This window comes from Dendrobium catenatum, unplaced genomic scaffold, assembly GCF_001605985.2.
Source record: "Dendrobium catenatum unplaced genomic scaffold, ASM160598v2 fragScaff_scaffold_3, whole genome shotgun sequence".
Taxonomy (NCBI): Eukaryota; Viridiplantae; Streptophyta; class Magnoliopsida; order Asparagales; family Orchidaceae; genus Dendrobium; species Dendrobium catenatum.
In genome coordinates this window covers 283,505-297,529 of record NW_021318465.1, presented here as the reverse complement: position 1 = coordinate 297,529, position 14,025 = coordinate 283,505, and the positions used below count along the sequence as shown (strand labels likewise).

General features: G+C 35.3%; 1 protein-coding gene across 1 annotated transcript; it reads right to left on the bottom strand.

The window, feature by feature from the left end:
• Positions 1-9,106: 9,106 nt before the first annotated feature.
• Positions 9,107-10,534, bottom strand: LOC110115200 (the record flags this gene model as incomplete). Its single annotated transcript, XM_020848372.2, is given in 3 exon segments — positions 9,107-9,218; positions 9,316-9,404; positions 9,501-10,534. Coding segments are annotated over 3 exon segments (1,192 nt in total), but the record flags the coding sequence as incomplete, so codon positions are not given.
• Between the last annotated feature and the right edge of the window lie 3,491 nt (positions 10,535-14,025).

The following is a 14,025-nucleotide window of genomic DNA, read 5'->3' as shown; positions in this document are numbered from 1 at the left end:
TCTTTTAAAATATAGTATGGATTTTTATGATTTCATTGAAAAAAAAAAAAACAATCTATCATTGTCTTAGCCCAAGTTTTCCCCGTTCGACCCTAAAGAACACCTTCATGAATGACACCTCTACTATCCTTCCGCCATCAAAATCTTTAGAATGAGAAATCAAACTTCAAAATAGAGTCAGCCTAAATCCAAACCCAAGTTTCCAAATAAAACCCTTCCTCAGATCATATCCAATTTGGCACGGGTTTGAATTATAAAACACCTATAGTAGAGAACTTGGATCAGGATCAACATATCCAAAACTAATTCTTTATAAGACGTATATGAAACGGCGGGAGCCCCATGAGAGGGGGAGCAGACCCAGCCGACTGGGCCATCAAGGGCCGATTCAACAAGAACTAAACCAGGAGGAATGAGGGGGGATTTCGGCCCCCTTGTGGGGCATAGCAAAGCTGTGATTCATTATGTTAGGAGGAGGAATAAGGAAGAAATTATTTAGGGTAAAATTTTCAATTTGAATTATTTAGGAAAGCTTATTTAGGATTAGTTATTTAGAAAGATTTCCTAAATCATGTTTAATTGTTTAGGAATGTTTCCTAAATTATCTTTAATTTTTTTTGGAATATTTTATTTGTGTTATTATGGTTAGGGCTATTTAAGGAAGAGTTTTGATTAAGGTTAGAATCATGATATTGTTGAGTTTATTTTCCTAGTATTTGTTGTGAGTTTTTAGCAGCGTATAGGGTTTGTGGGAGAGTTGATCTACCTCTCAAATAGTAGATCAATTGAATCTTGTTTTATTTTTTTAAGGAGAAATCATAAAACAACCATTATATTTGTATTCCTAGGCTTTTCTTCAGTTTTATTTGTTGTTTTTACTTCCAAGGCACATCAAATTGGTATCAAAGCGAGGTTAATCAGGGTATCCTGAAGGAAAGGTAGCAAGAAGGGGGAGGCCAAACCCTTTGAGAGAGCACCCAGGCATGGTGAGAGGTGGACTAGAGGAGATAATGGTTGGGCGGAGCAATGGAGTCCAAATCAGCCAAGGGAGAAAGGGAGAGAATCGCACAATCATTACACAGGAGGAACTAACATAGGGAGAATCCAATGGGGTATAGATGCAAGATCAAGGAAGTTAAATATATTGATTTTTAAAGGGGAAGATGCTCAAGGTTGGGTGTATTGGGTAGAGCGTTACTTTGTTATCAATAGGCTAACGAAAGAGAAAAAAACTCATGGCGACGGGGCTATGTTTGGAGGGAAAAGCTCTAGCTTGGTTTCAGTGGAGGGAGGCTTGGTATCCGATCTATTCATGGGAGAAATTTAAAGTGTTTGTTGGAACGCTTCTGAGCCATTCGGGAAAGAGATCTCTATGAACAGTTCTATGTTTTAACTCAAGAGGGGACAATCATGGAGTATCAAGAGAAGTATAAGCTACTATCGGGAAGGTTGAGGGGAATTTTTGAGGAAGGGTTGGAAGAGAATTTCATAAAGGGAATGAGGGAAGACATACAAGCAAAGCTCGGGGTGTTGAGACCTAGAGGGCTATGGGAAATGATGGAGCTTGCTTGGAGAGTAGAAGAAAAATATCAATGGGAGAAGGCCAGCCGAAGCAACACAATGGGAGGGACTTACAAGAATAACTCTACGACCCTAGCACCAAGGGCCGAGATGGTGTCATTTCGGAGGGAAATGCTGAAGGAGAAGAACACTAGAGTACGTCCTAAGGGTAATTTCAAGCGACTTACAGAAGTCAGAGGTGCAAGATACACGGCCAAAAGGGTTATGCTTCAGATGTGATGAAAAATTTACACCGAAAGATGCAAGAATCGAGCTCTTCAAGTCTTGATGGTCTGTGAGGGAGAGGAGAGTGGGGACGAGTTGGAGGAGATCATGGAGGAAACAACACATTTACATCTAGACATGGCAAAGGTGTCCCTGAACACCGTGGTGGGATTCACTCACACCATGAAGGTGAAGAGGCAAATAGCGGAACAACCAATGGTGGTTCTGATGGACAGTGGGGCTACACATAACTTCATCTCGAATCAGCTCGTGGACTTCTTGGGGTTGCAATTGATGAAGATGGAAGGATGTGTGCTGATGATGGGACGAGTAAGATAAAGAGGAGTTGAGGAATATGTAAGGGGGTGGTGATGACCTTGCAGGATGTTCATATGATAGAAGACTTCCTTCTAGGAGTGGAATAAGAAATTTTTATTAGTGGGGGCACAAATTTATAAAAATATATTCCTAATTTTTTTCAAGTGATTACTTTCATCTTTTCATTTAATAATTAATAATAAAATAAGATTTAAATTTTCAAAAATATAAGTTATTACTTGTAAATTTATGACATATATGAAAATTTTAAACTAAAATTTCTCATATACATTTGTAGGATTTAATAATAAATTAACAAAAAAAATTGTGGTCACTGAAGTTTTAAATGACTTACAAGTCTAATAAACAGTCCACATATAGCGAGGAGTTATCTCGCATTGGAGATAATTATATCCAAAAAGAACTTTCAGGTATATTTCTCCTTATACAATTAAAATATTTGCTCAATTATATATATTATAAGATATAGACAGTCAAATTTCATAAAAGCAACCACTTTTTAAAACAAGATGCGGATGTTATCTTAACAATTTTTTCAAACAAAAGAATCACAATATAAGTTATAGATTTGAATAAAAGATTGATAATATAATTTTTTTTTTGCTAGTTCATATCACCTTAGGTTTTTTTTAATTTAATAACGTAAAATAATTTAATTTATAATTTATTTTCTTCCCAATATTAATGTTGGTGGGTTTGAGTTAGATATTTTTTTGTTAGAAAATATAATTAGAAATTTGTTCAATAATAAATAAAATGATATTGATTTGATTAAAATTTTGCTCAAAAATATTATTTGAAATTTGTCCAAAATCATAATGATAATGTTAGTTCATAAAAATTTTAAAATCAAAGTTTTTTTTGCATTAAAAAATATTTTATTAATTAATTAACTTAACTAAATATACTAAATATTTTTCTTTTTTAGGCTAGTGGGGGCAGGTGCCCCCTGGCTGTGCCATTGAGTTCCTTTGTGGGGAGTACGGATGTGATTCTAGGAATGAAGTGGTTGCAAACCATGGGGGAAATGAAGATGGACTGGAAATCTCTTACCATGGAGCTTCAGGTAGAGGGGAGGAAGGTAGTGCTCCAAGAGGATGCCAGCTTATGCAGAACCATAGTATCACTTAAAATCATGCTCAGGAGATATTAGGACACAGGCCTAAGGTACTTGGTGGAGTTATAGAACATAGAAGAGGTCCAGGAACAAGAGATAGAAAAAATCCCATTGGTGTCCAGAAGATTTTGTAGCAGTTTCAGAACATATTTCGGCAACCTATCGGGTTACCACCACCACGAGACCACGAACATGCCATCAACCTAAATGAGGATACCTCTCCAATAGGAGTCGAGCCATACCGTTACCACTAGATTTAGAAAGATGAGATCGAGAGGTTCATCAAGGAGATGCTAGAAGCAGGGATCATTGGACCTAATGTAAACCCTTTCCCTAGTCCATTTCTGTTGGTGAAAAAGGACGATAGCTAGAGATTTTTTGTAGATTATAGGGCTCTGAATAAGGAAACGGTGCTAGAAAATTTCTCCATTCCGGCAATTGATGAAATCTTGAATGAGTTATTTGGGGCAATAATCTTCTACAAGATTGATTTGAAGTTGGGATACCATCAAATCAGGATGAAGCCAGTTTATGTGCACAAGACGACCTTTATAATATATGAGGGGCACTACAAGTTCCTGGTGATGCCCTTTGGCCTCACTAATGCCCCTGCCACCCTTCAATCCCTCATGAACCGAGTGTTCCAACCGCATCTCAGAAGGTTTGTCGTGATATTCTTTGATGAAATCTTGATATACAATAGGACAGAAACAGAGCATGGAAAACACTTGAAGACAATATTTGGTACCTTGAGAGAACATCAGTTGTTTTCCAACTGAAAAAAGTCCTCATTCAGACAGTCACGAGTGGAGTATTTTGGACATATAGTGTCTAGGGAGAGGGTGTCAGCTGACCATTCCAATGTTCAGGCCATGGGGGACTGGCCTCTTCCCAAGAACTTGAAGGAGTTACATTGTTTCTTAGGGCTCACCGGTTACTACCGAAAATTTGTGAATGGATACAACACCATTGTGGGACCTTTGACAAAGCAAATGAATAATGATAACTTCCAATGGGGGGAGGAAGCGACACGAGCTTTCCAGGAGTTGAAGAAAGTTAAAGTTATGATCAGTGTACTAGGATTAGTGCTCCCACATTTTGGGAAATCATTTGTGGTGGAGACAGATTCGTCGAGTTATTGGCTAGGAGCCTTATGCAAGAGCAGAGACCTATTGCATATTTTAGCCAGGTGCTCACAACAAAGGCAATGATCATGTCTAAATGTGAACAGGAGCAAATGACGATTATTTTGGCTCTTCATAAGTGGCGGCCTTATTTGTTGGGGAAACACTTCATAGTCAAGACAGATCAGACGAGACTAAAATATTTGTTGGAACAACAAATGATTATTGAAGAGCATCAGAGATGGCTATCCAAGTTGCTTGGATATGATTTTGAGATCCAATAATGATTAGGCTTAGAAAACAAAGCAACAGCCGCCTTGTCCAGGAGGGTCGAGGAGCCCTAGTTTGCAGCATTATCATTAGCAATGACCGTAGACTGGAAAGTATTGAGGAGGCAGAGCAAGTAGAATGAAGGATTGAGGAAGATCATGAAAGATTTGCTGAAGGACCCGGACAGTCACCCAGGTTATGCTCTGAGGGGAGAACAACTACTCTATCAAGGGAGGTTTGTGTTACCACGGACCTCAAGTTACATTCCCAAACTACTGCATGAGTTTCATTGAAGTATAATAGGGGGACATTCAAGAGTACAAAAGACATATAGTCGACTATCAGCTGAGTTATATTGAGCAGGTATGCATCGGGATGTAGAAGATATGGTAGCCATGTGTGATGTATGTCAGCAGCATAAGTAACTGATTATGACGCCTAGGGGGTTATTACAACCATTACCTTTACCTGAGAAGGTCTAAGAGGAAGTGACGATAACCTTCATTGAGGGTTTTCCACGATCAGAGGAATATTCAGTAATACTTGTCATGGTAGATCGGCTGAACAAATATGCCCATTTCATTCTGCTGAGACATCCCTACACCATTATCTTAGTCGCCATGATCTTTATTCGAGAAGTAGTGCACCTACATGGCATTCCAGAATCTATAGTATCAGATAGAAATAAGGTGTTCCTTAGCAAATTTTGGAAGGAGTTATTCAGGATGCAAGGGACGATCCTGAAAAGAAGCATAGCATATCACCCAAAGACGGATGACCAAACAGAAGTGGTCAACAAGAGCATGGAGACATACTTGCGTAGTTTTGTTTCTGACACACCAAAACTATGGGCCAAATGGTTAGCATGGGTGTAGTATTAGTATAATACATATTTCTATACAACCACACGGACTACCCCTTTCAAGATTTTGTATGGGAGGAATCAACCCCATCTGATACACTACGGGCAGAGCACTACACAAGTTTCCAATGTAGATCCATACTTAGAGGAGAGAGACAGGATACTAGTAGAACTCAAAGGGCATTTACTAAGAGCTCAACAACTTCTAAAAAAGAAGGCATATGAACACAAACGAGATATGCAGCTTGAGCCAGGAGACAAATTTTATTTAAAACTGAGACCATACCGGTAGACGACACTGGCCAAGAGGAAGAATAAGAAGCTATTCCCTTGTTACTTCGAGCCTTATGAGGTGAAAAAGCACATTAGGGCAATAACCTACCATCTAAGGTCACTAGCATCATCATCAATACACTCAGTATTCCATATATCACAATTGAGGTGTGCTATCAGAAATCACACACCCTTTTCCTCACTAACGGCGGCATTGGCTGAGGACATGAAAGTGATTATGAAACTCATGAAGGTAGTGGGATTATGGCAAGGGACGAAAGGAGCAAAGGAGATCCTAATTCGATGGAAGGATGTATCTAATTATGAAGCTACGTTAGAATCATATGAGGTGATCAAGAAGCAATTTCCATCCTCCCACCTTGAGGACAATGCGCTTCTTTTTTTGGAGGGGAGGGGGAGTATTGATATGGAGGAAGTCGTAGAAGAAGGGATAGACCCAACCGACTGAGACAGCAGGGGCTAGTCAAGCTAGAACCGAACTAGGAGGAATCAAGGGGGCTTTCAGTCCCCATGTGGGAATGAACAAAACAGTGATTCATTATGTTAGGAGGAGAAAAATGAGGAAATTATTTAGGGAAAGATTTCCAATTTGAATTTAGGAAAGTTCATATAGTGCTAATTATTTAGGAAGGCTTCCTAAACCATGTTTAATTACTTAAGAATGTTTTCTAAATCATGTTTAATTATTTAGGAAAGTTCTGTTAGTACAACTATGGCTAGATCTATTCAAGGGAGAGTTTTGATTAAGGTTAGTATCATGATATTGCCAAGTTTATTTTCCTAGAGTTTTTTGTGCGTTCCTAGCAGCGTCTAAGGTTTGTGGAAGAGCTAATCTATCTCTCGAATAGTCGATCAATTGTGTCTTACTTTGATTTTGAAGGAGAATAAAAAACATCCATTACATTTGTATTCCTATGCTTTTCTTCTCTTTTGTTTCCTATTTTTACATCCAAAGCGCATCGATATCATTTCAAGCATACTTGTCGTAACAATATACACACATTAAAGGACTACTACATGACACTAAATAGAATTTGATTTTTTTTCCCTCATCCTTCTACTATGAAAGCGAATGTTATGTGACAAAAAAATCAATAGTGATATTAAAAATGTTGCAAAGTATGTGTTTGGAGTATAAAAGGAAAAGCTTCTAATAATAAAAATAGTTGATGGTGGATTCAAAATATACAAAATATGATAAAAAAATAAAATACTCTATTATCAAAATTGGTTTAGATGTAAAAGATTAAAAATTTGAGAATCATATAGATAAACCAATAGAGAGTCTAAGAAAATAATATACAATACAAATAATTTAGCTTTTAATGATTTATATAATATATTAGATATTGAGGGTGAAAGATGCATGTATAAGTTAGCCAAATAAAGAGATATGAAAAGTAAGGATCTACTTCAAGTGAAGCGCATTAAGAATGAGGATAAAGAAGTACTTTTATTAGAAGATATTCAACATAGGTATATGAGATATTTTGATAAACTTTTTAATGAAGATTGTGAGAATATGATTCACTTTAGTGATCTTAACACCCTAAATGAAAATATTTTTTTTTATCGTCATATTAATAAAATTGAAGTTGAAGAGGCTTTATAAAAAATAAAGTGTGCAAAAGCAATCAAATCTGATGAAAATGCTTAGAAGATCAAAGAATTTCTTTGCTTACTAAACTTTGAATATAATTTTAAAGAAAAAAGATGTCAGAGAAGTGAGCAAGTAGTGTGTTGGTTCTCATTTTTAAGACTAAAGGTGATGCACAAGTGTACGAATTATAAAGGAATTAAGTTAATGTATCATATATTAAAACTATAGAGGAGAGTAATTAAGCATAGGTTACCATGAGATACTAATGTTTCTTAAAATTCGTTTGGATTCATGTCAGATAGGTCTATTATGGAAGCTATACATTTGTTGAGAGATTTGATGAAGAAGTATAAAGAGAGTAAGAAAGATATACATATGATATTTATTTATTTAGAGAAAACATATGATAAAGTTCCAACATACGTGCTCTGAAAAGTTCTAAAAAAAGAAATAAATTAATAATGATAATATTCAAATCATCGAGGATATATATACAGAAGTTGTCACTTGTGTTTAAACATAAGGTGGTTTGATCAAGTATTTTTTTATTTCAGCTGGGTCACATCAAGGACTAACTTTAAGCCCTTATCTTTTTACTTTATTCACAGGTGTTCTTACTAGACATTTTACGAGGATGTAACTTGCTGTATGCTTTTTGTTGATGATGTTCTTCTTCTTGATAAAACTAGAGAGGGAGTTGAAGGAAAACTTGAATTATGGAGGTCACCCTTAGGTCTAAAGATTTTTATTTGAGTAAATCTAAAACAAAAAACATTGAGTTTTTGTGTAACTTTAGTAGTAATAGATGTAGTGGGGGACTGAGCCTTTGGGCAATCAAATAAATAAAAAGAGTACACGTTTTAAATATCTCAGGTTTATTGTTCAAAGTGATGGTGAAATAGATAGGGACATTATTAGTAGAATTCAGTTGGATGGTTGAAGTGGAGGAATGCATCAGGCATGTTGTGTGATAGAAAAGCACCGCATAAACTTAAGGGAAAATTCTATAAAATTGTGTGAGACTTGCAATGTTTTATGGCATAGAATGTTGGCCATTAAAAGAGAAACATAAAATTAAATAAAATGTTGCAGAGATGAGGATGCTCAGGCTGATGAGTAGCTTCACTCTTAGAGGCAGAATACAAAATGAATATACATGTGAAAAAGTTGTAGAAGCTCCAGTGGCAAGTAAGATTAGATAGAGTCACCTTAGAAGGTTTAGTAACATAAAACCTCAGCCTTCCAATGACTCGATTATGAGAGTAGATGTATTAGATTTGGCATTTGTTAAGAAAGGTAGAGGTGGACCTAAAAAGACTTGGCTAGAAAGTATTATAAATGATCTTTTTTTAAAAGATGTAAATGAGAATCTAACTCTTAACAAGACAGTGGAGAAAAAGGATTCATGTATCTGACCTCATGTTGTGGGGTAAAGGCTTGATGTTGTTGTTGAATCCTTCCACTATGAAAGAACATTGAAAATTATTTCTAACATGCAAAAAGATTCCAATAGCTGCATTGTAACAAGCGCCTGATGTGCTGACACTTAAAACCTTAGATATAGCAAAATCTTTTATGCACGCAGACAATCAAGCTCATTCCTCCATAAGTTCTATTTGATAATTGCAACTGATCAAACAAGCTCACGCCAGTTCAAGTACCATATTACTGTGTGCAAAAACAATAATCAATATAATTACAAGTGAATTCTTTACCTTGTACTCGTGTAGATCCACAATCATTCTCTGACATCTTAAATTCATCTCTAACACTCTTTAGTTCCAACTTCAACTTCTCACCTGAAGACATATGATCTGGATGAAAATACTGCATTGGGATGAAATAATATTTGTGAGTTTACAATTTCAATCAATAAGCATTGGTAAAATAGCAATAATATGATAAATATCCAATCACTACCGACATTTTCTAGAAGGTGCTCTTGCGGGGGATTAAGCATGAAAGTTGGCTTTCCTTGACGACCCAAGTTGGCAAATAAAGAGAACCTTTGCACTGCTCAGATGAAAACAAACCTCAAATTTTCAGTAATAAAAATCAGACGGCATCACAGAAAAGTATAAGCATACAGAAACAGTGTCAAATACTTACTATTTGCCTTTTTCGTGGCATTTGAATCCTTGAGCCTTTCAAGGCTCTCCCTGATATCTCTAAATGATAGTCCACCCATCTTCGATTCCGTCTCCTTTTCCTCCAACTCCCTAAGCTTTGCAAGCCTCTCATTCAATTCAGTAAGCGAGAACCACTCACCTTTTTTTCCATCCTTTACCGGCCTCAGCCTCTGCAACTTCTCCCCAAGCTCTTCATAACCATACATCTTCACAAACTCCGTCCTCGGAACTTTCGGTTCCCCCTCTTCTCCTTCCCCCTTCTTCTCTCTCCTTTCCTTCCCAAATATCGAATCCGGTAGCTTGTCAGTACCGATGAGTTGAGGCCCCCTCCCACCGTCTACAAGCCCCTCTCTCACGCCATGCTGGAAAGCCCTGATGTTGAAGCTGGAGCTCCGTGCTTGGCCTTCATTTTCACGAGATGAAGCCCGGAATTTCTTGAGGCTCTCCCTAATCGAATCGAAGGGAAGTTCCCTTCCAGCATCGGGCCCAGTGGCACCGGCACTGGAACTGGGCTTTCCAAAAACGTTGTTCTTGAGAAGATCCTGGAAGGAGAGAGGGGCGCCAGAGGATGGGCGGTCGGTGGAGGTAGAGCCGCCTGACTTGAGCCGGAACTCAGCGAGATGCTTCCGAATCTCTTCAAGGGAAGCGGCCGGCGGGGACTTACCGGCAGCGGAGAATGCAGCGGGAGGCGGAGGATCTTTAGGAATGCGGCGAGGCGGCGATGGAGGAGACTTAAGCCGCTCCTTGATGTCGCTAAAGAATGAAGAGTAGGATGGAGGAGATGGAGGAGATGGAGGGGAAGATTCACCAGCGCCAGTGCGATCAGGCGTAGGAGGCTCGCCTGCGTCCAATGAATCATGGTCCTGTGGAGGAGGGGGCGATGAGGAGGATGAGGACGATCTGGAGCATGGAAAAGATCTAGATGAGAGGTTTATTAAGGGTTTGGGTTGGAGCTTGAGGTGGCGAAACATGACCTCTACCCTGTGTATCGTCTCTAGGGCTTGGCAAGGAAGACGAGAAGAATAAAAGAGAGCGGTTCAGCCCGACTCATCATTGTCGAGCTAAATTTGGACAAATTAAGGGATTAATTAAACTAATTTTAATTTTGAAAGATAATAAATTAATTAATATATTATTTGAATAAATATATTAGTTAGAAATAATTATGCTTAATTATATTAAATTGAAATTAATTTATGGATGATTAATGTTGTTAGAATAATTTATAGATAACTATGAAAAATTATATTTGTTATTGTTGGCAAAAATATATCACATTAGGTGAGCTTTATAACAGTAATGTCCAATCAAATGTCAAAGCCTGTCACATTATGTGAGTTGTATATCATTAATATCGAGTCAGTTGTCCAAATCTGTCACAGTAATTGAATTGTATAGTCGTAATGATCAATTCTTCAAACATGTCATATTATGTGAGCTGTATAGTAGAAATCTCCAATCAATTCTCTAAATTGATATACAATTAATAATTTTGTAAAATTGAAATTTTGATTTTAGTTAATATCACATAAATAAGTATATGAATTTTAATATTGATGGCCATTTCTTTCTAGGAAAATAGTTAGATAAATTAATTTATAATTATGCTCATTAAATGTCTTAATAATAGTTAAAGAATATTAATGAATTAATTTTAAATTTGTTAGCCTAAAGTTTCATAAATTAATTTTTTATATTTCACTTATTTTATTATAATTTGTACACTGTAACTATACCTAAATATGTAATTAACTTCCCCAACTAAATAATATTGGTAATTTTTATTTTTCTAATCGCTTCACTAAATTAAACTAAATGCTCTAAAAAACTTAAAATGAAATTTAAAAATAAATCAGTCTAATATTCACTATAATCATATACATAAAAATATTTCACTATAATTATTATTCATCAAAATTCTCTTACAATAATTAAAAGTTCAATCAATACATCAATCTAATTTTCAATACTCCTGACTATATAGAAATAAAGCAAAAAGTATAAAAAATTTAATCTAAAAGTTTAAAATCAAATTGGCCTCACTCCACTGGGTCACTACTCGAATCTAAAGCATGAAAACTATAAAGTGAGCTAACAACTTAATAAGTTATCAAAATATATAAATGCTATCAATTTATTGCAATAAAAATAATATGCATGTAATCATTCAATCCAAATCAGTGTGAATAAATAGCAATCACTATAATTAGCATGCATCATCATGATTAATCAACAAACAATACAATTCAGCATAATCAATATGTTTTGTTAGTTTTGTATTTGTATCATTTGCAGTACAATGTTATGAAAAATATGAATTTATGCATATATCATATATGAATCTACATCAATCAGTTATAATAAATAAATATTATCTATATGTCAAGTCATATGCATCAACATGTCTATCATGTAATATCATGTGTCATATGTTTATATATATGTGTATAAATCTATATCAATGCATATATATCATCTACATGTGCTTTATATCAATCTTATTATATGCTTGTATCAATCATATCATGTATCATATTAATGTTATGTCATATCACTTGTGCATATATCATATATAATTATGTGGTGTGCATATGTCACATAACAATAGTAATAAGCAAGGCAAGATATCTAACACTTATGGTGCTTTGCTATTGGGGATGAGGAGTAAACCATCAACAAAAAAGCAAACAGGAAAATTAAAAAGCAGCGAAAAGTAAGAAGACACTCGAATTTAATATGAAAAAATTCAAAATTGGGAAAATATCACGAAGCCATACCACACCAATGAATGCACTATGAAAATAGGATAAATAAGTACAAACATCTCCTCTCTTACTCTCTCCTTCCTTCTTTTCTCTCTTATATCGTTCTCACAGTTCTCTAACACTAAACATAAGAGAAATAGAAGTTAATAACACCAAGACACGTAACCCTTTAAAAAAACAATAACAAAAACTATCAAGTTCACCTCACAGTACTAAGATGCTCAAGCCTCTGTCATCACGATACTGTTGCGCTCAAACCCGCAGCATTGCAGCGTCATACAACACTGCAACACTGAATCTAGAGCGCTGCGACACTCAACTCTATAAAGCGTTGTGGTGCTCGAAACACAATGCCAAGGCACTCTGGTACACAACGCCGAGGAGTTGTATGAAAAAAATTCTGGTGCTTTTCACCTGAACCAAAGGGGTAAACCCTCGCACCACCCAACAAGCATGATAATTTGAACTAAGGTCCGAGGCAACAAAGCAACTTGATTTATCAGCCCAAATAAGATTCCACACAAAGTGAACATTTACTTATATCAAGTCATGTTGGCCTTTCATACCAAACAAGAAAGGTTCTCATATCATATATCATAAATTAGGTGACTTTCATGTAAGAAGTGTCACTTCGTGCCCATCAACATATCATATCATATCAGTCAATCTATTTATGTCTTCTTGTTATATCTTTTAGGATTACACCACAAATCTTATTTAAAGGGAAGTTATTTAGCCAGCTCTCTTTTACAGGGTAACTAGTATCAAGTCAACCAAAATCGATCAATCATTTTTAACCAATCTTTATTATTTTTGCACATGTCATATCATGTATATCATAATAGCAGACATCATTTGCACATCTCATATATCATAACTTGTAAATCTATATATCTAGTGTGCTCATTAGTATACATGTATTATGCTAAAATGCATATTATATCAAATGGAAAGTACCTTTACGCATATCATATATTTCATATTTAGATTTAGTACGTTGACTCATGATCATTTTATACTATTTATAACTCTACTCATTTCGAATAAAATTATATATATGCAACATCAGCCAGTGAAATCTCATATAAGCCTATCAAAATGTTTCGGATGATAACATCTACTACATATGAAATGCTATAAGGTAGAAATGATCTACATCACAAGATAGAGGCGGGCTTTTAACAAATTTAGGAGATATAATTATGACGATAATGTGCTTTTAAAATCAGAAGATAATAAGCCCTTCCCAAATAAAGATAATAAATTATAATTCAGAAAGTTGTGAAACAAGTAGATCAATCCATTCAATTATTGAACCTTTATTCAATTGATGACTAAAATATCATTAATCCTAAACACAAATATTCATAAATGTTTACTCTGATGTATGACTTAAGTTTTATTTTAGATAATTTTCCTATTATTTTATTTTTCAAATTACAATCCTAATTTTTATTTGGCTAATTTTTTTTCCTGTTTTTAATAATTTTGTTATGATAAAAAGTTATTTTCAAGAACAATTTTCTCCAAAAAACTATAGACATCCCAAATAAACCCTTGATATCAAAGGATATTTTTAATTGATTTTATATTTTGTTAGAACATTTTGTAGCAAAAATAAAAAACTATCAGCTTTCATTAAAAATATTTATTTTTACGGGTAAAATGCTCTCATATCTAAAAAATTAATCAGTATCATTTGACCAAAAGAACAATTTAATCAATTTCTTTAGAGAATAA